Source organism: Armigeres subalbatus, chromosome 2, assembly GCF_024139115.2.
Source record: "Armigeres subalbatus isolate Guangzhou_Male chromosome 2, GZ_Asu_2, whole genome shotgun sequence".
NCBI lineage: Eukaryota > Metazoa > Arthropoda > Insecta > Diptera > Culicidae > Armigeres > Armigeres subalbatus.
The window spans coordinates 138,745,766-138,769,162 of record NC_085140.1 but is presented as its reverse complement, the minus strand read 5'-3'; the positions used below and the strand labels follow the sequence as shown (position 1 = coordinate 138,769,162).

Sequence of the window (23,397 nt, the reverse complement as noted above, 5' to 3'; positions counted from 1 at the left end):
GTTTCAATTCAAAGGAGAAGGTAATGTCACACAAGAATCACAGAGAACTATTTTTAAACCAGGATATTTCGAATATTGAATTGGCAGAAGTAAAGGAAGAATGTATATTGTGCAAGGTCAAATAAAATAACTTCCTTCATTCTTATTGTGAAAACTTATAAGTTACGATCGGACAATCAACAGGTTTCTCAACAGTAAATTACTTCACGGAACACATACCGGTGCAATCAAATGTAATGGCTTTTGGTTATTGTTGTTGATCGCATCTATTTTTCATTTAATCATAAAAATTATGAGCACTGTTTTGGCAGCAGATTTTATTAGTATTCAGCATACCTGATGTCATCCTAAACCGTCGCTTTGAGTAGTTATCTACGATAATCACTGATCAATCAAAGTATTTTCCATGCTGCTATTACAAATTTAAAGAAAATACGTGACGTTGGCATGGCAAATGAAGTGATTATGTGCACGATCAATTTCATTCGACAAATCTTTTTGCATTAGTAACCTAAAGGATTTATGCTTTTTGGACCACATTCTGGCTCCTATTGGATATAGATCTGGAAAAGAATCGTCGTCTTTATCTTTAATGCAATTACAAGTGTATACAAGTTTGATAAATTTGTTATCATGCCTTGTTATGATCCGGGAGAGTTTTTTCATCTTTTTTATCGTTGTTCGTTATCTATTGAGAGCGATTTTTGCAACTCCTGCTTCTAGTACTTATGCTTCTACTGTGTAGTGCATTATTGGTCGTCGTCGGGCCAGCTTCCCAACCCTCACAGAAAGATATTGAAAGTTCTGGGGGTATCAATTGTCGAGCTTCCAGGCAATTAAGGTAAGCTGTTAGCCGAAAATAAACCTTATCAAAACCTTTTCCAGGCCCCATAGGGTAACAGCCGAGCGCTCCATATGTGGACCAAGCAGTCAATCATCGACAGCAGACTGCTGCAAAGCCGTCATTTTTTTCCATTTCACATGCGGAGAACACCGAATCGCTCCCATTGGCGAAGGGGGTTGGATCCTGACCTGCGTACTATAGCCGGCGTTGGTACCACAACTCCAGCTGAGCGGGGAGCTAGCCCTAGCCCAGCTCCATAGCTCTTCGTTTCAAGAGGGGCGATTACTCAGTCGCATCCAGAAGGTCGGTTACAAAATTATTGAATATTGAATACGGGATTCGTGGATTTGAACAATTTTATGAATGGGTCAGTTTCAAGCCGAGAAGTGTGAACCAGTGTCACTGGTAACAATTTGACGATTTCAGATAGCCTGTCGCACCAGTAAAACTTGTTATTCGTCGATATAGCAGCGGTCTGATTGCATGCGTATGTTTTCATGGCAATTAACGAATTTCAAAGTGTTCAACCCAACTCCAAATAAATCAGCCAAAAACTGATTTAAAGTTTATTTAGTTATAGTAGAATTTTATGTCGAATTGTTCATGTAACATACCCACTTCATTTCCTGCAAATCTGGGCTCAATCGGGCTTTTCCTTCCAATTTCCTGTACGAAATAGTAACAGAGGTGTATTTTCCCATATATTTAGGCTAAAACCCCCATATTAACTTCAAATTAATTGGGCCAGCTTATGCAATAACCGATTATACTGAAATTTTCAGAGAATGATTTTCTTACTTTACTTACTTATGGATCCTGTACACCTCCGGTTTTGCAAAGGGCCTGCCTCTGCTGCGATGTCCCGCTGGGTTCCAGTTTAATGCTTGTTTACAGATTTCGTTTCCGCCCCTACGTAGAGTGTGGCCGACCCAGCCCCACTTCCGGTCCCGAATTTCTGTTGCTATCGGCCTCTGGTGACAACGACGATGGAGCTCGTTGTTTGAGATCCAGTTGTGTGGCCACCAGGTCCGAATTATATACCGTAGGCATCTGTTAATGAACACCTGCAGCCGTTGAGTGTTCTCCACTGATACACACCATGTTTCGCTAGCGTATAACAGCACAGATTTCACGTTAGATTTGAAAATTCATATTTTGGTGCGTTCACTTATCTGCCTGTTTTTCCAGATATCTGACGCCATTTGGCTACCAAGATATTGGAAGCTTTCAACATTCTCCACTGGTTGCCCGGCTACTGTGAAACTGGAAGGAGTCACCGTGTTTACATCCAACGATTTGGTTTTGTTGACGTTGATGACTAAACCTGCCGAAGAGGAGCGCTCGGCTAGGTCGTTGAGCTTACTCTACATATCAGAGCGCCGTTGCGCGAGGAGTGCAACGTCATCAGCCAATTCGAAGTCGTTTAGGTGCTCCATGGTTATCAGCTGCCATAACAGCCCACGGTTTGGTTCACGGTCAATCGCATCTACCAGAATCTCATCGATTACGATGAGGAACAGTAACGGTGATAGAATACATCCTTGCCTCACACCAGCTACGACCCGGATAGGGTCGGACAGGACCTCATTGTGCAGCACTCTACACGAAAAGGCCTCGTACTATGCTTCGATAAGGCCGATGATTTTCTCAGGAATCCCCTTGCGTCTCAAGGCGCCCCACATATTCTCGTGATTGAGACGGTCGAAAGCTTTTTCATAGTCAATAAATATGAAGTAAAGAGACTCTTGGAATTCGTTGACCTGCTCCAGAATGATGCGGAGCGTGACAATATGGTCCACACATGATCTTCCGGCACGGAATCCGGCTTGCTGACGCCGGAGAGTCGCATCGATCTTCTCCTGAATCCGGGCTAGGATAAAGTTGCACAGAACTTTGAGAACGGTACACAGCAACATAATGCCTCGCCAGTTATCGCATACAGTCAGGTCACTCTTTTTGGGCATTTTCACTAAGATAGCTTGCATCCAGTCGACCGGGAAAGTTGCGGTGTCCCAGATATTACGAAATAAACGATGCAGTAGTTGAGCGGATGTCATGGGGTCAGCTTTGAGCATCTGGGTTGATATGCGATCCACCTTTGAAGCTTTATTCGATTTCATGCTTTGGATGGCTGGTTGAATCTCTAGCAGTGATGGAGCTTCGGTATTGACGCGTGTTATACGTCGGATCCTAGGCAGATCATGCCGAGGTCTGGCTGGCACTTGAAAAAGTTGTTCGAAGTGCTCGAACCAGCGTTTCAGCTGGTCAGTTGGGTCGGTCAATAACTGATCATTCGCGTCTTTCACAGGCATCGTTGCATTCATCTTCGCCCGCTTAAGCGTCGAGAGATATCGTAGAGGAGGTGAATGTCTCCGGTTGCGGCGGCCCTCTCTCCTTTGTCGGCCAGAGAGTCTGCCCACGCTCGCTTGTCCCGTCGACATGAGCGTTTTACTTCCTTCTCCAAAGTATTAGCCGCGTATCGTTGACGGGCTAATACTTTGGCTCCTCTGGTTTTCGATTGCTCTATCGCGGCTTTGGTTTCTCTTCCCTCCTCTATCTTCCTCCAGGTCTCATCGGTGATCCATTGTTTTCTCTGGGTGCGTAGTTCGCTCAGATTGTTCTCGCTGGTGACGATGAAGGCATTCTTGATGGCGGTCCATTGATCTTCCACGCTGCCACCTTCCGGAATGTCTGCAGTACGCGTCTCCATTTCTTCAACGAAGGACCGTTTCACCGTGGCACCTTCCAGTCGGCGTGTGTTGAATCGTCGTCCAACACTTTCCTCCTGCCGACGAATCCGCGCAATGCGCAGGCGTATTTCGCCGATGAGGAGGTGATGACCAGACGCGATATCGGCACTACGTTTATTCCATACATCAAGAAAGTTCCGTTTCCATTTTCGGCTTATGCAGATGTGATCGATTTGATTTTCTGTAAAGCCGTCACGGGAGACCCACGTGACCTTGTGAACCGGTCGATGAGGGAAGAGCGATCCCCCGATCACCATGTCGTTACTATCACAAAACTCTGCGAACAGCTCTCCGTTTTCGCTCATTTCTCCGAGACCATGGCGTCCCATAATGCGCCCATGGTTCGAGTTGTCGGATCCGATCTTCGCATTGGAGTCGCCCAAACAGATCTTGATATCACCCTTCCGGAATTCTATCTACGACGGCATAGAGTTGACTGTAGAAGTTCTCTTTGTCTTGCAGATCGGCAGCATCGGTTGGCGCATAACATTGGATTATAGTAAGGTTTCGGAACCGTGTTCTAAATCAGGAACCGATTATCCTTTCACTTATAGGTTCCCACTTCATGAGCGTAGAGTGTGCCTGAGCACTTAGTAGGAAGCCAACTCCGAGATGGCGGGGAGCGCGTTCACCTCGTAAACCAGAGTATAGCAGAAATGGTCCCGACGGCGTTCTTTTTGTTCTTCAAAGTTTGGCCAACGGACTTCACTCAGTCCCAGGATCTCAAGCTTCATGCGGCTTGCCTCATTGGCAAGTTGTGCCTATTTATCTTGTGCCTATTTACCCCGTTCCATGTTCCTATTCGTGTCCGTTGTTTCGCGCTGATTCGTCGCCGTAAAATCAGTCCGTATTCTTTCATTATCGGATTCTCGAACAAATTTATGTTTCGGTAACAGTAGGTTGTTGGCCCAAGGTTCCCTATCCACCGGGATGGGGCTGCCATCTTAGGTATAGCTTCCGGGGAATAGCATTTCATACTCAGCCGCTGGATGCCAGAACAGACGCTATTGGAGCCGCACCTCCTTGGTGGACAGCCGCTCAATCAGTCGGGTCAAATTTGTTTAAAGTCCCACCCAACACCAGGACTAGGCTAGTGCGCTTTGAGCGGCACACGGTCGCAGGGGACACATGCAGCTTTTTATAGAAGTTCAACAGAGCCCACTGTCGAACCCCACCACATCCTAGGCAGACCCCACAGGACGCACCCTCTCACTTTAGCTGATGTCAGAAGGACAACAGTGCTCAGGCTGCACTACCAGCTAAGTACACAACCCTTAGATGGCGGTCAATTGTCATCGGAAGACCCGTGGAAGCGTGAGTATTGGAACTTGTGAGGACCAGAGCTATGTTAGGTGCCCCTTCCCGGATGTCAACTCACCATTTCGCAGCCCAATGATTTTCTTACCTAAATGCAAAATCCTGGAGGGTGCCCCGTAGAATCCGACGACTTTTTTTTCTCCCCATACTAGGCTGGGCCACTCTAATGTACATGTACAATTTGGGCTTGGGTCATATACTCGGAGGCAAACGGTATTTCTCCTGGTCTCCTCGTTTTCAAAGGCCCAGAAGCCTCCTTTCAAGAGGCTCAGAAGCCTCCTTTTAAGGAATTGGAAGCCTTCTTTCAAAAAGCTCGGAAGGCTTTTTTCAAGAGGCTTGGGATGCTCCTTTTCAGAGACCTAGAAGCCTCCTTCCAGAAGGCCTGGAAGCCTTCTTTCAAGTGGCCCGGAGGCCTGCTCTGAAGAGACCTGGAAGCCTCGTTTTAAAAGGCCTTCTTTCAAAAAGCTTGGAAGGTTCTTTTCAAATAGCTCGGAAAGCTTCTTTCAAGAGGCTTGGAAGGCTCCTTTCGAAAGGATCGTAAGCCTACTTTTAAAAGGACTTCAAGTTTCTTGGAAGCCTCCTTTTAAGAGACGCGAAAGCCTCATTTCAAGTGGTTTGGAACCGCTTTTTAAGAGGGTCGGAAGCCTTATTTCGAAAAGCACGGAAGGTTTATTTTAAGAGGCTTGAAGGCTCCTTATAAAATACTCGTAAGCCTACTTTTAGGAGGCTCGGAAGTCTATTTTCAAGAGGCTCGGAAGCCTACTTTTAAGAGGGTCGGAAGTCTCCTTTCAAAAAGCTCGGAAGGCTCCTTCCAAGAGACTCGGAAGCTCCCTCTCAAGTAGCTCGGAAGCTTTCTTTCAAATGGTTCAGAATCCTCCCTTTAAGAAGCCTGGTAACCTTCTTCAAGGAGCCCGGAAGCCTGTTTACAAGAGCCCCGGAAGTCTCATTTTGAGAGGGGTTGAAAGCTTTCTTTTAAAAAGTTCGAAAGGCTCCTTTCAAGATGCTCGGAAGGTTCCTTCCAAAAGATTCGGAAAGCTCCTTTCCAGAGGCTCGGAAGGCTCCTTTCAATAGGCTCATGAGGCATTTTAAGAGGCTCGCAAGCGTACTTTCAAGAGACCCAGAAGCATCCTTGCAAGATGCATAGAAACTCATTAGTGGCTTGAAAGCGTCTCTTCAAGATATTTAAAAGGCTCTTATTCAAGGATGCGGAAGCCTTCTTTTAAGAAATTCGGAAGCTCCTTTCAAAAGGCTCGGAAGGCTCCTTTCAAAGGGCTCGGAATTCTTATTTCCAGAGGCTTGGAATTCTATTCTCAGCATGCTCAGAGGCGTCCTTTCAAGATGCTCAGAAGCCTCCTGTTAAGTGGCTGGAAAGCCTCCTTTTGTTGGAAGCCTTCTTTCAAAAGGCTCGGAATGCTCCTTTCTAGACGCTCTGAAGGTTCCTTTCAAGAGGATCGGAATGCTCTTTTCAAGAGACCTGAAAGCCGTCATGGCCGCTGAAAAGATGAATGTCGGCATGTTTTCAGCTATTTCGCAGCTTTGCCGATCAATTGCTCCTTTTTTACCCAATATCCTGCTTAGTGATCGCCAAGTCGGACACCTTTTGTCAAGTCAGAGATAAATAAACATTTCCATTACATTTCCAAAAGCAATCTTCAACTTCCGGCAAGCTGTTTAGTGCAATAGTTTTGAATTTTGAGCTCCGTGGCAATATATCAGTATAGGTAATCGTATTTTTTAAATTTTGATGTACATTTGACAGAATTTGATGTAGGAGTGTAGATTTTCTAGTTTTTTAGGATACTATTATCGATTCTATAGATATAAAGAAATGATGTATATGATATTTACCTGAACTCTATTAACATATTCAACAAATTTCTCGAAATTTATGCTCAACAAAACTTCTGGGAAAACCTTGCTTGAATGATTTGAAAACGATTCCGAAACAAGCATTCATTCATCCGGCTAAGACGAGTTTAGTACTTTCCATTTAATTCCATTACGTTTTGTTATTTTTGCAGATTCATATTTCGACTTCAACTGTGAGGCCTTCTTCAATGTCTCGTACTTGACTTGGCCTCATAGTTGAGGTCGAAATAAGTATCTGCAAATATAACAAAACGTAGTGGAATTAAATGGAAAGTACCAAATTCGTCTTAGACGGTTGAATACATTCCACTAAATGAGCTTAAATAATTTGTCTGTCTTCCATTCATGTAAGTACTATATTTTCACAGTTCCAATGCGCTGATACTCTCATGATTTATATGTTTGCATAATACTATCCGTAGTACGATTAAGTCAACACTTTATCCGAGCCACAAATCCTCGTCGCACGTCTACATAATTACTGACCACCAATTCTGATTGCATTAAATATTTGCAGAGTTCACAGTTCCAACCCACATATGGTTTTCGAAGGGTGCATTAACAGATCAGAAATAAATTGTCAACTAGCATTTAATTTGTGTTTATTTACAATCCGTTCATATTTCATATCGTTTTTTTGTTTCTTCTATCTCAGTACAATCGCTGCTTCATTAATAATTCAATTAGGTATATACAACAGTTAGTGCATAAAATCACATTAGCATTCGCAGGTAATGATCCGCGCATTGAGCGGGTGAAAAGTCACTCATTCATACATTCATCTCCTAGCACTCATGTAACAACACACATCATACAATCACAAACATAAGGTTGTAACACTTCTGAAATTTCCATTGACCACCATAAATTAGAATTCGACTGGTTTTGAGCTGTTTAAATTTTGAATTTCATGTTTGAACCCTTCGCTAGGAAAATAATTCATATGTTTACTCCATTTGTCTATGATTCAACATTACAGCCATTCATTGTCCTTTATCTACTATAAACTCTGCAACAAACTAATCTCTCGAATATGGTTCCACCTCAAAAGAAGCCAAACAACGGAGCCGGGATGATTTCATTGATGACTAATGGGCGGGCAAATCTGTATGCCCGTGGGGGTTTCTAGTATTTACATTTCGAATTAGGGGGACATCGTCGTGATGTATGGCTCCAATTAAAGTACATAATGCTGGTAGTGATGCTATGGTTCTTCGCGGAAAACCGTAGAACAATGCAACCCATTCGCGATAATGCAAACATCTGGTTTTCTACGGATTTCCTCCGGCGTCATCGGCTGGACACCTATTCGGCGGGGCTCATTTCAACTGGACCACGTTCGTCAGCTTGAGTAGCTTCTTCGAACTGTACGGACAGCTGGGCCACAGATGCGAACAGCCCATCGGCGTGACCAAGCTGTCGCCCGCGTCCCGCAACAGTTGACCCATGTGCGCCGCAAAGTGCCATTTGGTTGGGCTGACTGCCATCGTCAGTGATAGCGTGGTGGACCTGTGCGGGTGAGGCAAACAGAGAGTAACATTAGAGAGCTTTTAAAGCTTAGGTGGCGTTATGTTTGTGTTGTGCGGCAAGTTGTACACTGAATCGTGAAACGTATTTTAGACCAGTCAATCGATACTTGGAATTACGATCGATACATACATGTTGGCGTTCGGGTTTGGTGGTGGGTAAGTGCGGTACAGAAATCTGGAACGGTCGATTCATATTTTACAAGGCATTGCAGAAACAGGAGAGATTTTTCAGTCGTTAAACACTTGTTGTATTGGTTTATTGACAGCCAGTTTCTAATTATCCAAAATTTTAAACCAAAACAAAGTATTAAAATAGCTGGTTAGGTGCATCTAATTATATTCGTTATTTATTTATATCGAATTTATATCTCTGCAGTCATTTAAAAACTGACAAACAGTCTAGCATGAACTTGAAACTTCCTTGTACCGAACAGTCAGTCAACTTGAACTTGCAGTATTCTTAATTAATAATGTACATATAACAAAACTTATAACTGGTGCTATAAAAAACTCAACGGGCTGGATCCAAAGTCAGACTACAACCGTAAATTTTATTTATGGTTATTGGCTGGTCTGAAATGCATTTGAAAATATAAGTTCAGTCAAGCTATCTGTAATCAAGTGCCAATAAGTTTAAAGTAAGTCCATGACGTGGTGAAATTGAAACAAACAGAAAAGTTGTCCAATCAGGTATTTGAATGAGTTGAATATCCTCATGAATAATACATGCATTGCAAGTACTTTTGTGAAGGTTGAAAAACTGATTTAATTTGTTTTTATTATTGAAGGAAATATGAAACTAGAGGCCCTCCTTAGCCGTGCGGTAAGACGCGCGGCTACAAAGCAAGACCATGCTGAGGGAGGCTGGGTTCAATTCCCAGCGCCGGTCTAGGCAAATTTTCGGATTGGAAATTGTCTCGATTTTCCTGGGCATAAAAGTATCATCGTGTTAGCCTCATGATATACGAATGCAAAAATGATAACTTGGCTAAGAAACCTCGCAGTTAATAACTGTGGGAGTGCTTAATGAACACTAAGCTACGAGGCCGCTCTGTCCCAGTGTGGGGATGTAATGCCAATAAGGAAAAGAAGATGAAAATGAAACTCAAATAACGTGAATTATTAGCTTCTGTTTGCGGTAGTCATAGGATCAAAATCATAGAAAGTCAGTGATCTCTCGAAAAAATAAATAAAATAAAATAATGCTGCCTCACTTTTTCTTTTTTTTCCTTACCAGGTTCAATTTACTTAGCATCTTGTGGTTTACTTTGGTCTTCCGAGTTCAAAATTAGACAATATTCGTTGAACTTATAGTTTTAATTATTATAAAGCTTTTTTTTAGATTAAACTCAACCGTCTAAGACGAGTTAAGTAATCTCCACTTAATTCCACCAATTATTTCGATATCTTTGCAGATACGTATTTCGACCACAACTGTGTGATCGTCTTCAGTGTCTCGTACTTGACTCGACTTGAAAAAAACAGTCGCAACTTACATGACATTAATGTCATGACATTCCGTGATATTTTTAAATTGCCTCTCATTTTTCACACTTCGTATTTGAAGCAATGATATGCATGTTAGTCACAAAATTTGAACTGTAAAGGGGTTATTAGAAAATTAGTAGTAACAATCCCATGACATTTTTTTTACATTTCCCATGACTGCGTTTCAGTACTGTGCTCGATGATGATGCTCTGTTCACTCCATTCCTAGCGATGGTTATTGAAGATGACCAACTCGTTGCTGAAGGTCGCGTTGCAGTGTTGAAAATTCGATGACACGGTGCTATTTATCTTCTTTGATGCAGCTGATTTAATCATCGGCTACCATTTAACATCATCTTTTTCACACCAAGGTGACGCATATCTGAACATTTGCATTAATGTTGATTTTTAAAAATTACTCCAGAAAAGTAAAATTTGAAATATCTCTATTAATCTTGGATAAATTAAAAGTCGTTAATTCAATGTGAACCACTCATAGGTGGACCAAATAGCATCAAAAATGCAAATGTTTAACATGTGCCACCGATGCAAGGGCCCCTCCCTGCCTCGTGTACCTCCACTTGAAAAATCAAATATAGAACCCAGCCTTGTCTGGAATTGCCAGTTTGATTCGCTGTTTCTGTTACAATCGGAAAAGATAAAACCAGTTGGTCAACAAGGGTTTGTCGTAATTTTGGTCGGCGGCGGTGGCGTTTTGGTATTACTCCGAAAGACATTTTAGCCGCCGGCAACGTGAATCGGTGTGGTGATTATTTTTATCCCATTCATTTCTTAACAATTGGATTCATTAGTTCAGGAAATCGTTGCAACAAAATTTTCAAGTGGCTATCTCAGAGGTTTTTTAACCGATTTCTTAGTTTTTCACAAATCTCTTAGCCATTTCTTCTAGTTTCTAGACATAACCAATTATTGTGTCTAGGGAGGCTTATTTTTCGCTAGAGCTGTGGGAGTAAAGCAACGGATTAAAAACCCAGATTAATCCACCTAACGGTGATGATGCCTTTCTCGTGCGGTAAAAAATAGTATTTTGGGCATTACTTCTAAGCCCATTGTTCGATTGAGCCAATTTTCAATAGGAAATAATGAGACAAGATTCTGCGTCGAATGCAACCTGTTGCGAGGAAATCGGTTCAGGGTAAGTGCATTAAAAGTGAGCTAGATTTTTTTACGTGCTTTTTTTCTGAAAAAAAAGTATTTTGGCCATAACTACCAAGCCCATTGTCCGATCCGTCCAATTTTCAATAGGAAATAATGGGGCAGTATACTGCGTCAAATGCAGCCTGTTGTGAGGGAATCCGTTTAGGGTAAGTGCATTAAAAGTGAGCTAGACTTTTTTACGCGCTTTTTTATGAGAAAAAGTATTTTGGCCATAACTTCTAAGCCCATAGTCCGAATCGGCCAATTTTCAATAGGAAACAATGGGGCAGTATACTGCGTCGAATGCAACCTGTTGCGAGTAAATTGGTTGAGGGTAAGTGCAAAAAAAGTGAGCTAAACTTTTTGCTCTTTTGGTGCGCACATACACACACACATACACACACACACACACACACACACACGCACACACACACAGACATCACCTCAATTCGTCGAGCTGAGTCGATTGGTATATAACACTATGGGTCTCCGAGCCTTCTATAAAAAGTTTGTTTTTGGAGTGAACATATAGCCTTTACGTATACTTAGTATACGAGAAAGGCAAAAAATCAATTTTGGAGAAATACTTATATTCTAATACCTTCTTCTTCTTCTTATTGGCATTACATCCCCACACTAGGACAGAGCCGAATCGCAGCTTAGTGTTCATTAAGCGCTTCCACAGTTGTTAACTGCGAGGTTTCTAAGCCAAGTTACCATTTTTGCATTCGTATATCATGAGGCTAACACGATGATACTACATGATACACCCTCAGAATGGTCTTGCTTTGTAGCCGCGTGTCTTACCGCACGGCTAAGAAGGGACCCCTATTCTTATACCGAAAACGATATATGATTATGATGGAAATATTGAAATAAAATATTGATATCACCTGGAACATGGGAACAAATTTTGAGCATTCGTAATATGCATACAATGATGATTTGGTGCCTGATGGAATCACCTTCTACTACAGAGTAAATGAAGCCCCAAAACACATTTAAAAGCATGTTGTCTCCTGTGAACTTGTTAAATTAAATATTAACGATTCAGGAATCATTTGTGATAACAAACTATGGTGTTCTAGGTTATCCGAATTGTCGTGGTGTTTGAATCAAAAGGTCTACCAAATCAACCACGGCTTCGATTTTAGACGCAAATGGAAGACAAATCCTCAGGTTGATATCGCGGCTGGGGTCATTATGGAAGCCGTGGTTGATTCGGAAGAACATTTGATCCCAACTCCAGGATAATTTGAAGATCTCATATGTCTCGATTTGAGACGCCAGATGGGTTTGATCTATTCGGCCAAACTATTTTTTCGGCAAAATGACCTTTTCGACCATGACCTTTTCGACGATGCACTAAGGGGTAACTAGACCAAAATCCTGGCCAAAATTATATTTCAGCGTTTTCTAGTAGGTTTTGCATCTATGATGAAAAAGAGATAGTAACAATCGATTTTCGAACATTTTTACAGGTGCAAATTCACCTACCAGTGATAAGTTACCTTTCTTGATATGTTCATAAATTAAACAGCGTTATTATAAACTAATACAGAAGCGACAGCTCCACGACAGTTCATTTGTTTACTCGCTTTTGTCCTTAATTCGCGTGGGAGACGTGAAAATTGAAAAATCTCGCGTAACATTTGATAAGGGCCTATTACAGAAATGTAAACATTAATCGATTCAAAACAAAACATTAGATTTTCAGCTCCTATTTCACAAGTTGATGATATTTTTAGCAGTGAAAGCTTCCCAGAACGTACAATCAACACTGCACTAATTACGTACGCATAACATCAGTGGCATCGGAAACTTCGAAATTGATTAAACGAAAGTCTGGCTATTGTTTTTGCACCCTTATGGGTCGTCCATAAACTATTTGCTAAAATCTTGTTTACAAAAACATGGGATCGATTATTTTTGGAGAGGAAATGTTTTTTTTTTTCTATGGATTTGGGACGATGACAATTTAGAATATTTCCTGTTTTGGTCCTAATTACAAGGTTGCCTCAAGTAGTTACTTCACTTAAGACTAAGTAGACTGCTTATTCGAATTGTTTTTATTTAGCTTGAGGTGGCATCTGCCCATTTTATCCCCTACTCCATATTATGTCTATGCTTCAACTTGTCTACATAATATCAACTAAATAATGTATTTAAATTATATCGAGATTTACATATCTGTTGTCAACGCAATCGCCAAATTCAATACAATTCATATTTTGATTTTTCATAAGATTGGTTAGTGTGAAGGAGACGAAAGATAATGGATCATGCGGAATGCTTTGTAGAGATTTAAACGAGCAGCAGATGCTTCAAACTAATATTATTGTATGAGCGTTAGGTCACAAAATTGTATTAAAAAGTTTTTTTTTAATCGGCTCCGTAACGCCCGACAGCATTTGAGCTTACCAAATGAACTAATGAATAACAAAACACAGAGTATGTTACTATTGTATCCAATCATGTCAATGTATCAAATGCCTCGAAAACCAAAAAAAAAATTATCTGCGGAATTTTTTGCCTATATACTGTTGAAAACAATGGCGGAAAGTATGGAAACAACCTATTTTGAAGTTACTCGCAAATTTGTTTGCGGACGAGTGCGGATGATCTTTAACCCGCAATAGAAAGATGAAAGCCTTTATTTTCATGTGTATACAATCTCGTAGCGGAATACGAGGGAGTACTTCTACTTTTTGCCTTTCTCGTATACTAAGTATACGTAAAGGCTATATGATCACTCCAAAACCAAACTTTTGATAGAAGGCTCGGAGACCCATAGTGTTATATACCAATCGACTCAGCTCGAAGAATTGAGGTGATGTCTGTTTGTGTGTATGTATGTATGTGTGTGTGTGTATGTGTGTATGTGTACACATTTTGTAGACACACTTTTTGGAACTTAGCATTACCCGATTTACTCGCAACAAGTTGCATTCGACGGGGAATGCGGTCCCATTGTTTGCTATTGAAAATTGGCCTGACAGGACATTGCATTTCGAAATTATTGAAAAATCATTGTTTTTTCCCAAGGGTCTGTCTTGGAAAAAAAAAATCAAAATCGAAAAAAAAAATTATTTTAAAGAATGGTGGGAATGCATAGTAATTAATGCAAAAACATGCAAAATGATAGAAAATATGCGATCTATCCCCCTAAAGTGCTTTTTTTACCTTTCCTATGTGATTTTTTCAGTACATTTTAAGATGCACGAGAAAAGCATCATCGTCGCTAGGTGGATTAATCTGGGTTTTTAATAATGAAGTTTGTTAAAAACTGTCAAAAACTCCATGTTATTTATGTTTATGAAAAAATATCTTAATGTTGAATATAATCCATTTCAACTCATGGAGGTCCCAGGGCAGTTAATAAATGATGTTTTGTGTACTATAAACCTAACATTATATCTGTTGTTTAGATTTGTCAGCAATGGTAACTTATCTTTGTTTGACGGCACGCTAAAAACCATCAAATTAACCTGATTTTTGATAGGTTGTCATTAATACTAATAAGAAACAAACGTAAAAATTTCAATGACAAATAATGGAGATACTATTGAAGAATATTCTAAAAATGTAATACCATGCAAAAGTTCGAAAAACGAGAAAGGGTTTTTGGCCAGCCATTTGTTCTAGCTACTCCATCTTGCGATGACCAAATAGCTTTCATGCTTGTTGCCTTCGGCCAAATGGCTCTCAACCAAATGTGTTTCGGCAAAACGACGCTTACCCGTCCAAACGCAAAAATTCGATTGATTTTTAGTGCATATTACGTCAATTTGAAAACTTTCCGCAAACCAATCGCTACAAACATCAATTCCACTTATCACTTATAAAAATCGGAGACAACAAATTTATTTTCAGCTCAATTTCCCATTTTCCTAACTATCAGACATATTCGAAAGACGTGTATCTTCATTAACTGAATATAATCTGTCAATTGACAAGACACACTGATCAATTGAGATGGCATTTGATACTATAGCGGTAAAAAATAGCTGACTATATTCACTATAATAAATTAGACAACATTCATCTGCATTGGATACTAACAGCCGCATGTCCACTTCAGCTAAATAACATTTTTGGCCAAACACTTTTTCGGCAAATGACCTGTTCGGCCGAACGCTATATATAATGCCGTATGTCCATTTCGACTAAATAACTTTCGGTCAGATGATTCTCGGCCTAATGGTTTGTTCAGCCAAATGACATATTTGGTTAAAATTTTTTCGGGCTGTTGGATATCAACCAAATGGCTTTCGGCTAACTGTTCTCCGTTCAAAAATTTCATTTCATAGATTTTTCGGGAAATCATAAGTTTTTTTTTAAACTTTTACAAGAACAAATTTTCATGTTTTTTTTTTATTTCCATGGGAAATTTTCCGGAATGTGCACGTACATTCTTAAGAATTTCTACGTAAATTTACTCAGGATTCCAACGATTATATTGACTGAATTTTAAAGAAACTCCTTATATTTAGGCGGCGGCGTATGTCAAAAACTGTTGACGGAGCGCACACACACATCACATACTACAGTGAAATGTCGTTTTTTTTTAAATCTAGTTTTCGGGAAATGTCGTTCTTGGTAAAACGTCATTTTTTTGGGGAAATGTTGTTTTCGAGAATTTGCTATTTTTTGAGAAATTCGAGGAATTGGTTACAAAGAGTGAACGATTAAACGTGTTTCGTATCGGACGCAGATCCAGGTGTTAATTTCTGTTTTGTGTAATCGGGGAGAAAACCAATAAGTTCGCGATTGATCTCGTTTCAGAGCTCTCGGAGTGAGTAAATTAATTAGCAAGTGAATGTTTAGTTCGCCAGACGAGCTCGGTGGTCTAATGACTACCGCTTCTTCCTTACAACCAGGAGATCGTTGGTTCTTCCGTTTATTCACCCTGTCCAATAAACAAAACTTACTTTTCGTGGTATTGTGTCTATTGTAGCGACAATCACTGCACACTAACATTCCCCTATTTTGCCAACTGACTGTAAGGACTTGGCCGGCACCGTTATTGAACTAGATTTGTGAGCTACTAAAACGTGTACTTCGAGAATGGGTGGTAAATCCCAACCTCTATTCAATTAGATCTAAAAGCAATTTACACCAGTTATGATTAATCACGGTCAGTCTAAGCTAAGCTCAGCTAATTTGAGGAATTGGTTTACGGAAAATTAAACAATCTCAAAGAACCTTCGCGAATGGGGAATTTAAATTGTGCCTAACTTCCATTATGGCTAACGTGATTGTATAACATTTCACCGAAAACTATTTCGCGGAATTCATTTTCGCGGTTGAACATTTCGCGGAATAACATTTGGCGGTTTGTAACTTTTCGCGGTACGACATTTTGCGGATTGTACCTTTTCGCCGAATGACTTTTGGCGGAATGTACCATTTCGCGGAATGCACCATTTCGCGGAATATTAATAATAATAGCCTTTGTTCATTCAGCATTCCGAGATTATTACCTGCGAGGTCTCTGAGCCAATTTACCATTTTGTTTTGCATTCGTTTAACACGAGATTAACGAGACTATCCTTCAGCATAGGCTTGTCTTGCAATCACGCATCTTCCCGCACGGCTAAGGAACGCCTCCCAGAATATTTAGAAGTAGTTTTCCAAATTTCAATTGCCCCTTATGCCGAGCAGATACATTCATTTAAAGAAGGCGTTACCCCTCCTTTCGCCTTATACCGGGCAGACGCGTTCATCTAAAGAAGGCATTATCAACTCCTTTCGCCTTATACCGGGCAGATGCATCCATTTCAAGAAGACGTTACCCATCCCTTCGCCTTATACCGGACAGACGCATTCTTTTAGAGAAGGCCTTATCAACTCCTTTCGCCTTATACCGAGCAGATGTATTCATTTAAAGAAGGCGTTAACCCTGTCTTCGCCTTATACCGGGCAGATGCATTCTTTTAAAAAAGGCATTATCAACTTCTTTCGCTAAGGAGGGGCCCTCCTTAGCCTAGCGGTAAGATGCGCGGCTATAAAGCAAGACCATGCTGAGGGTGGCTGGGTTCGATTCCCGGTGCCGGTCTAGATAATTTTCGGCTTGAAAATTGTCTCGACTTCCCTGGGCATAAAAGTATCATCGTGTTAGCCTCATGATATACGAATGCAAAAATGGTAACTTGGCTTAGAAACCTCGCGGTTAACAACTGTGGAAGTGCTAAATGAACACTAAGCAGCGAGGCGGCAATGTCCCAGTGGGGGATGTAATGCCAATAAGAAGAAGAAGAAGAAGATTATCAACTTCTTTCGCATTACCAACTCCTTTCGCCTTTTACCGGGTAGATGCATCCATTTAAAGAAGACATTATTAACTCCTTTCGCCTTATACCGGGCAGACGCATTCTTTTAAAGAAGGCATTACCAACTCCTTAAGGGCCAACGTAAGGGCCACGTGCCACAGCCTGATATGTGTAAGGACAGAAACGGGAACCTTCTTACGAACGAGCGTGAGGTGATCCAAAGGTGGCGGCAGCACTACGAAGAACACCTGAATGGCGATGTGGCAGACGAAGATGGCGGTATGGTGATGGACCTGGGAGAACGCGCGCAGGACATAATTCTACCGGCTCCGGATCTCCAGGAAATCCAGGAGGAGATTGGCCAGCTGAAGAACAACAAAGCCCCTGGGGTTGACCAACTACCAGGAGAGCTTTTTAAACACGGTGGTGAGGCACTGGCTAGAGCGCTGCACTGGGTCATTACCAAGATTCGGGAGGAGGAAGTTTTGCCGCAGGAGTGGATGGAAGGTGTCGTGTGTCCCATCTACAAAAAGGGCGATAAGCTGGATTGTAGCAACTACCGCGCAATCACATTGCTGAACGCCGCCTACAAGGTACTCTCCCAAATTTTATGCCGTCGACTAGCACCAACTGCAAGGGAGTTCGTGGGGCAGTATCAGGCGTGTTTTATGGGCGAACGCTCCACCACGGACCAGGTGTTCGCCATTCGCCAAGTACTGCAGAAATGCCGCGAATACAACGTGCCCACACATCATCTATTCATCGACTTCAAAGCCGCATATGATACAATCGATCGGGACCAGCTATGGCAGCTAATGCACGAACACGGTTTTCCGGATAAACTGACACGGTTGATCAAAGCGACGATGGATCGGGTGATGTGCGTAGTTCGAGTTTCAGGGGCATTCTCGAGTCCCTTCGAAACCCGCAGAGGGTTACGGCAAGGTGATGGTCTTTCGTGTCAGGGATTAACACGAGTGGTACAATTTTCAATAAGTCCGTCCAGCTATTTGGTTTCGCCGACGGCATAGATATTATGGCACGTAACTTTGAGAAGATGGAGGAAGCCTACATCAGACTGAAGAGGGAAGCTAAGCGGATCGGACTAGTCATCAACACGTCGAAGACGAAGTACATGATAGGAAGAGGTTCAAGAGAAGACAATGTGAGCCACCCACCGCGAGTTTGCATCGGTGGTGACGAAATCGAGGTGGTAGAAGAATTTGTGTACTTGGGCTCACTGGTGACTGCCGAAAATGACACCAGCAGAGAAATTCGGAGACGCATAGTGGCTGGAAATCGTACGTACTTTGGACTCCGCAAGACGCTCCGATCGAATAGAGTTCGCCGCCGTACCAAACTGACAATCTACAAAACGCTAATTAGACCGGTAGTCCTCTACGGACACGAGACCTGGACGATGCTCGTGGAGGACCAACGCGCACTTGGAGTTTTCGAAAGGAAAGTGCTGCGTACCATCTATGGTGGGGTGCAGATGGCGGACGGTACGTGGAGGAGGCGAATGAACCACGAGTTGCATCAGCTGTTGGGAGAACCATCCATCGTTCACACCGCGAAAATCGGACGACTGCGATGGGCCGGGCACGTAGCCAGAATGTCGGACAGTAACCCGGTGAAAATGGTTCTCGACAACGATCCGACGGGCACAAGAAGGCGAGGTGCGCAGCAAGGTGGATCGATCAGGTGGAAGATGACTTGCGGACCCTCCGTAGACTGCGTGGTTGGCGACGTGTAGCTATGGACCGAGCCGAATGGAGAAGACTCTTATATACCGCACAGGCCACTTCGGCCTTAGTCTGATTAAATAAATAATAATTACCAACTCCTTTCGCAGATGCATCCATTTAAAGAAGGCGTTACCCCTCCCTTCACCTTATACCTATATACTCCTTTTAAAGAAGGCATTATCAACTCCTTTCGCCTTATACCGGGCAGATGCATCCATTTAAAGAAGGCGTTACCCTTCCCTTCGCCTTATACCAGGAGACGAAATCTTTGAAAAACATTAACAACTCCTTTCGCCTTATAACGGGCGGTAGATACAGTCGAGTCGAACCCGTACCCGATGGGTTCGGGTTTGAAAAATTATTACAATATCGGGTTCGGGTCGGGTACGGGTTTGAGTAATAAATACTGTAAATTATTTTATTCAGTTTTGTTAATTGTGAGGCTAGTTTGTTGTTTGGGCTTACATTTTTTTTTTTCAATTTTAAGAGAACCAGAAAATATCTAGTTTGAATTTTTCGGAGAAAAATTGTGTGCGGGCTAAAATAATTAAATTATGTCGGGTTCGAATCGAAATTCTCGTGAACGGGTCGGGTTCGGATTTGCATTAAATGCAAACAAAAATGCCCGGATTTCATGTAATTAAGCAGAAATGGGTTATTATTTGAATGATAATTATTCTAACTGAATTCCGCCAAATGGCATTCCGCGGAATGACTTTCGGTGAAAAGGTACATTCCGCGAATTGTCTTTCGGAAAAAAGGTGCATTCCGCGAAATGTGTTTCGGTGAGTTGATACATTCCGCAAAATGTCGTACCGCGAAAAAAAAAAATCAGAAGGGTTATGTACAAGACACAACCGCCCAACGTAAACTACGTAAGGCAGTTTTGATCATTAAGGATTGTAGTCCCATCATGCATAAACATTTTTAGAAAATTTATCTGACATACAGGGGTTAGACAAAAAGGTTGAGATAGGCAAAATTTCGTCGTAGTTCAAATCAGCATAACTTTGCGTAGAATGATCCGATTTCAATGAAACCGGGACCTTCGGACGCGTAAACTCTTCTAGTATACTGCCGAACCCCAGATTGGCCCTTGGCCACCGGAGATGTTCCGGGTTTTCCGAAGATATGTTAAAAATGCAATTTTTCTTCTGCTTGTCGTTTTATCCGACGTTTACTGCCATCATGTTTTATACTCTCCCTGGAAACTAGAACTAATAAGCTGATCAATGCTGGCTGCAGATCGAAAAATCGTTTGGTATACGCAAAGATATGGCCATTTTCGTAAAATAGGTACGGGATTGGCCATACACCCTGACCAAATGTCACTTCCGTAGAACACCCGGAACCTGTTACAAATTGGCCAGAGAGTCTAAAAGTCACCATAATGTATCTTTAATAAAGATCCTATATTCATCCTCTTGGGAAAACATAAATTTTGACACCGATACATGCATATTTCCAGACGGTGCCAAAACCTGCCCCTCCTGGAAGGCCCTTGGAACCTGCTATAACGGTGGCAGTGGACACTATCATTCTGGAAATGTTTCTGTAATCATCGTCTCGCAAAGCCATGAGCATAGATACCCATATTTGCATTATTCTGATCTGTTTTCATTTCATCATGTTCCCGGATCCGTTTTTACGGAAATGGCCATATCTCTGCGTAGTTTTGATGGATTCTCGATCTACAGCCACCATTGACCGGCATATTAGTTCTAGTTTTTGGAGAAAGCATAAAACATGATGAAAGTAAACGTCACATAAAATGACAAGCAGTGGAAAAAATGCATTTTGAACACACCTTCGGAAAACCCGGAACATCTACGGTGGCCACGGACCAATCTTAGGTTTTGCAGGGAGGCAGTATACTAGAAAACCGTCCGGTTCTGAAGGTCCTGATTTTATCAAAATCGGATTATTGTACGCAAAGTTATGATGATTTGAATTTCGACATAATTTTGCCTATCTCAACCTTTTTGTCTAACCCCTGTAAGTACTGGTTTCGAACAAAACTTGCGTATCTTAAGATATGAAAATTGTTGGATACGACAATTGTTTAAAAAAATTACTATGAAAACCCAAATTTATTCCTCAGTGGTAATGATGCCTTTCTTGGATCCGAATTGCCAACATTTGGGTTTTGAAGCATTTGATGAAATATTTCAATAGAAGAAGCTCTAGGGGAGCATCCTCTTTTCCGTTTGCAACATTTGTTATTCAGAAATATTCCAATCATAGGCATATCTTGTTTTTCGTGCATCACTAGAAATCATAAAATTTCAATCATGTACCAAAACCCAATCAATTTGGTTGTGATGCGCGCGAGTAGTAAATGTTGCGGACGGGAAAAGAGGGTGTGTGTGTTATTACAATCTAACTGCCACTGTCTGGCAGTGTCACAAGTGTTGGTAAAATCTCAAAATCTCAAATCTCATTGGCGATTCAAACCATGCGTGAGTCAATTTCCATTAGAATCATTTTATTAATATCATTGCAAGACTTTTGAATCAGGGAGCAAGAAGGTGATAGCTCTATTGAGCTCATATAGCCCGTTTCAAGAACGTATGCGTTCCGAAGCTTTTGTCGTGTACAATAAGTACCGCATGTTTGCACCCACGTGTTATAAAAATATCTTAAGTGCATTCACACTTCCTGAATAAAAGGTAAATCCTTCTGATTCAGGCGCGCATTTAATTGGACAAAATATTATTAGGCCGATATAAATATATTTTTTTAAATATGTCTCCCCTCCCCTTCGGATTGTTTTGCTCAAAAATACCAATTTGAGGGGCAACAAAAAAAAAATTCCGGTAAATTTTGAGAACTTTCAAAACATTCTTTAACAAATCCGAGAAGTTTTTTATTTTTTTTTTATTTTTTTTTTAATATTTTTTTTTTACTAGCAGACCCGACGAACTTTGTTTCGCCTAAAATTGATTTATTCTCTGATTAGTTCTCGAATTATGCATAAATGTTTGGTTCATTTGTATGGGAGCCCCCTTTCCAGAAGGGGGAGGCGTTGCAAACCACCACAGAAACATATCTTCCCTTCCAAAACCTCCACACGCCAGATTTGTTTCCATTCGCTTAATCTCGAGTTATGATGAAATTGGTTTTTCATTTGTATAGGAGCCAGGTTTCAAAGAAAAGAGGGGTCTCGAACCATGTTAAGAACCTTCACCGGCCCCAAAAACCTCTGCATTCAAATTTTTACGCCGCTCCATTCAGTAGAAGAAGAAGAAGATTACCCCCTCCCCCTTGACTTTGCCCTTGCGTAGACCATAATTTTCAATAAATATGTATAACGGCCTTAATAGTTTTCAGTTTGCAAAAAAAATGCTCAACATTTTTCCAGAGTCGTTTTTCAATATAAACATGTTTGTGCAATTACATTGCGATGATTGCATTACTAACAAAGGCATTGGCATTGATAACAATTGATTGTCTCATGCCCGCACAAACATGCCCTATCTGCATCACTTTTTATACACCATGCACTACATTACGGTCGGAGTAAAGTCGGACCGTCTGTGGGCAAGTTGTACTGTCAAACAGTCGTACAACTTGCCCACAGACGGTCCGACTTTACTCCGACCGAACCAAATTTCCTGGGGGTGGTGTCAAAGTTGTACAACACGTCGGAGCGTGTATGGGGCCCCTTACGTATTTTTGTTACATTTGTTTCGACCGCGGTCACTGGTTCGGCTCCATTGTTCTACCTTGTGTGCGAAACACCGCACAAAAAGCAGAGTTCAAAAGCCAACCGCACTGAACGGCGACGGCCGAAACGAGACTCTTGCGGACAAGAAAAGAGGGTGCTGTCAAAATGCACCGATACCCTATTTTTATTTATTTTTTTTTTTATTTATTTATTTATTTTTTATTTTTTTATTTTAACGTTCATGACCCAAAGTTTCAATATAATTGACAAATTGGTAGAGAATTTCCGAGTCGATTGATATATAAATCTCAAAAATCCATCGGAAGATAAAGGCGCTATTAAAGTTCAAAATCTTACATGATTTCGTGACGGTCTCGAATTTGGAAATTTTCATTTGTCACCCTGTATCCGAGTCTTCCCCTTAGACGTAGTTTACGTCAAAATTCCGCGAAATGGTTTTCGGCGAAATAGTATACAACCGGCTAACGTACATTTTGCTAACATACTTATAACTAGGCTGACCATACGTACCGTATTTAACGGGACAATCCCGTTTTTTAGACCTTATTGTGCTGTCCCGTCGTAATCTAAAAAATCCTCGAATTGTCCCGTTTTTTCATTGATTCTTCCAAAAGAAAAAAATCAATAATTTAGGCAAACCAAATACAAAGAAAGTGGACGAAACCAATAAAAAAAAGTGTGAGATTGTGTTGATTTTCAAAGGAAGCTATTTATGCCATTATGCATTTCGCATG

At 41.3% G+C, this 23,397-nt stretch overlaps 2 protein-coding genes across 2 annotated transcripts in view; one reads left to right on the top strand and one right to left on the bottom strand.

Annotated features, from left to right (window-relative positions):
- Window positions 1–23,397, top strand: part of LOC134210913 (basement membrane proteoglycan) — a 654,698-nt gene that overhangs the window by 299,829 nt on the left and 331,472 nt on the right. The window lies entirely within an intron of this gene.
- The window catches only part of LOC134210906 (uncharacterized), a 51,379-nt gene continuing 35,335 nt past the window's right edge, over window positions 7,354–23,397 (bottom strand). The window contains exon 3 of the mRNA XM_062687340.1: window positions 7,354–8,289. Within this exon, the coding sequence (XP_062543324.1) occupies window positions 8,100–8,289 (190 nt within the window). The 3' untranslated portion in view covers window positions 7,354–8,099. The remainder of the gene's footprint in view (window positions 8,290–23,397) is intronic.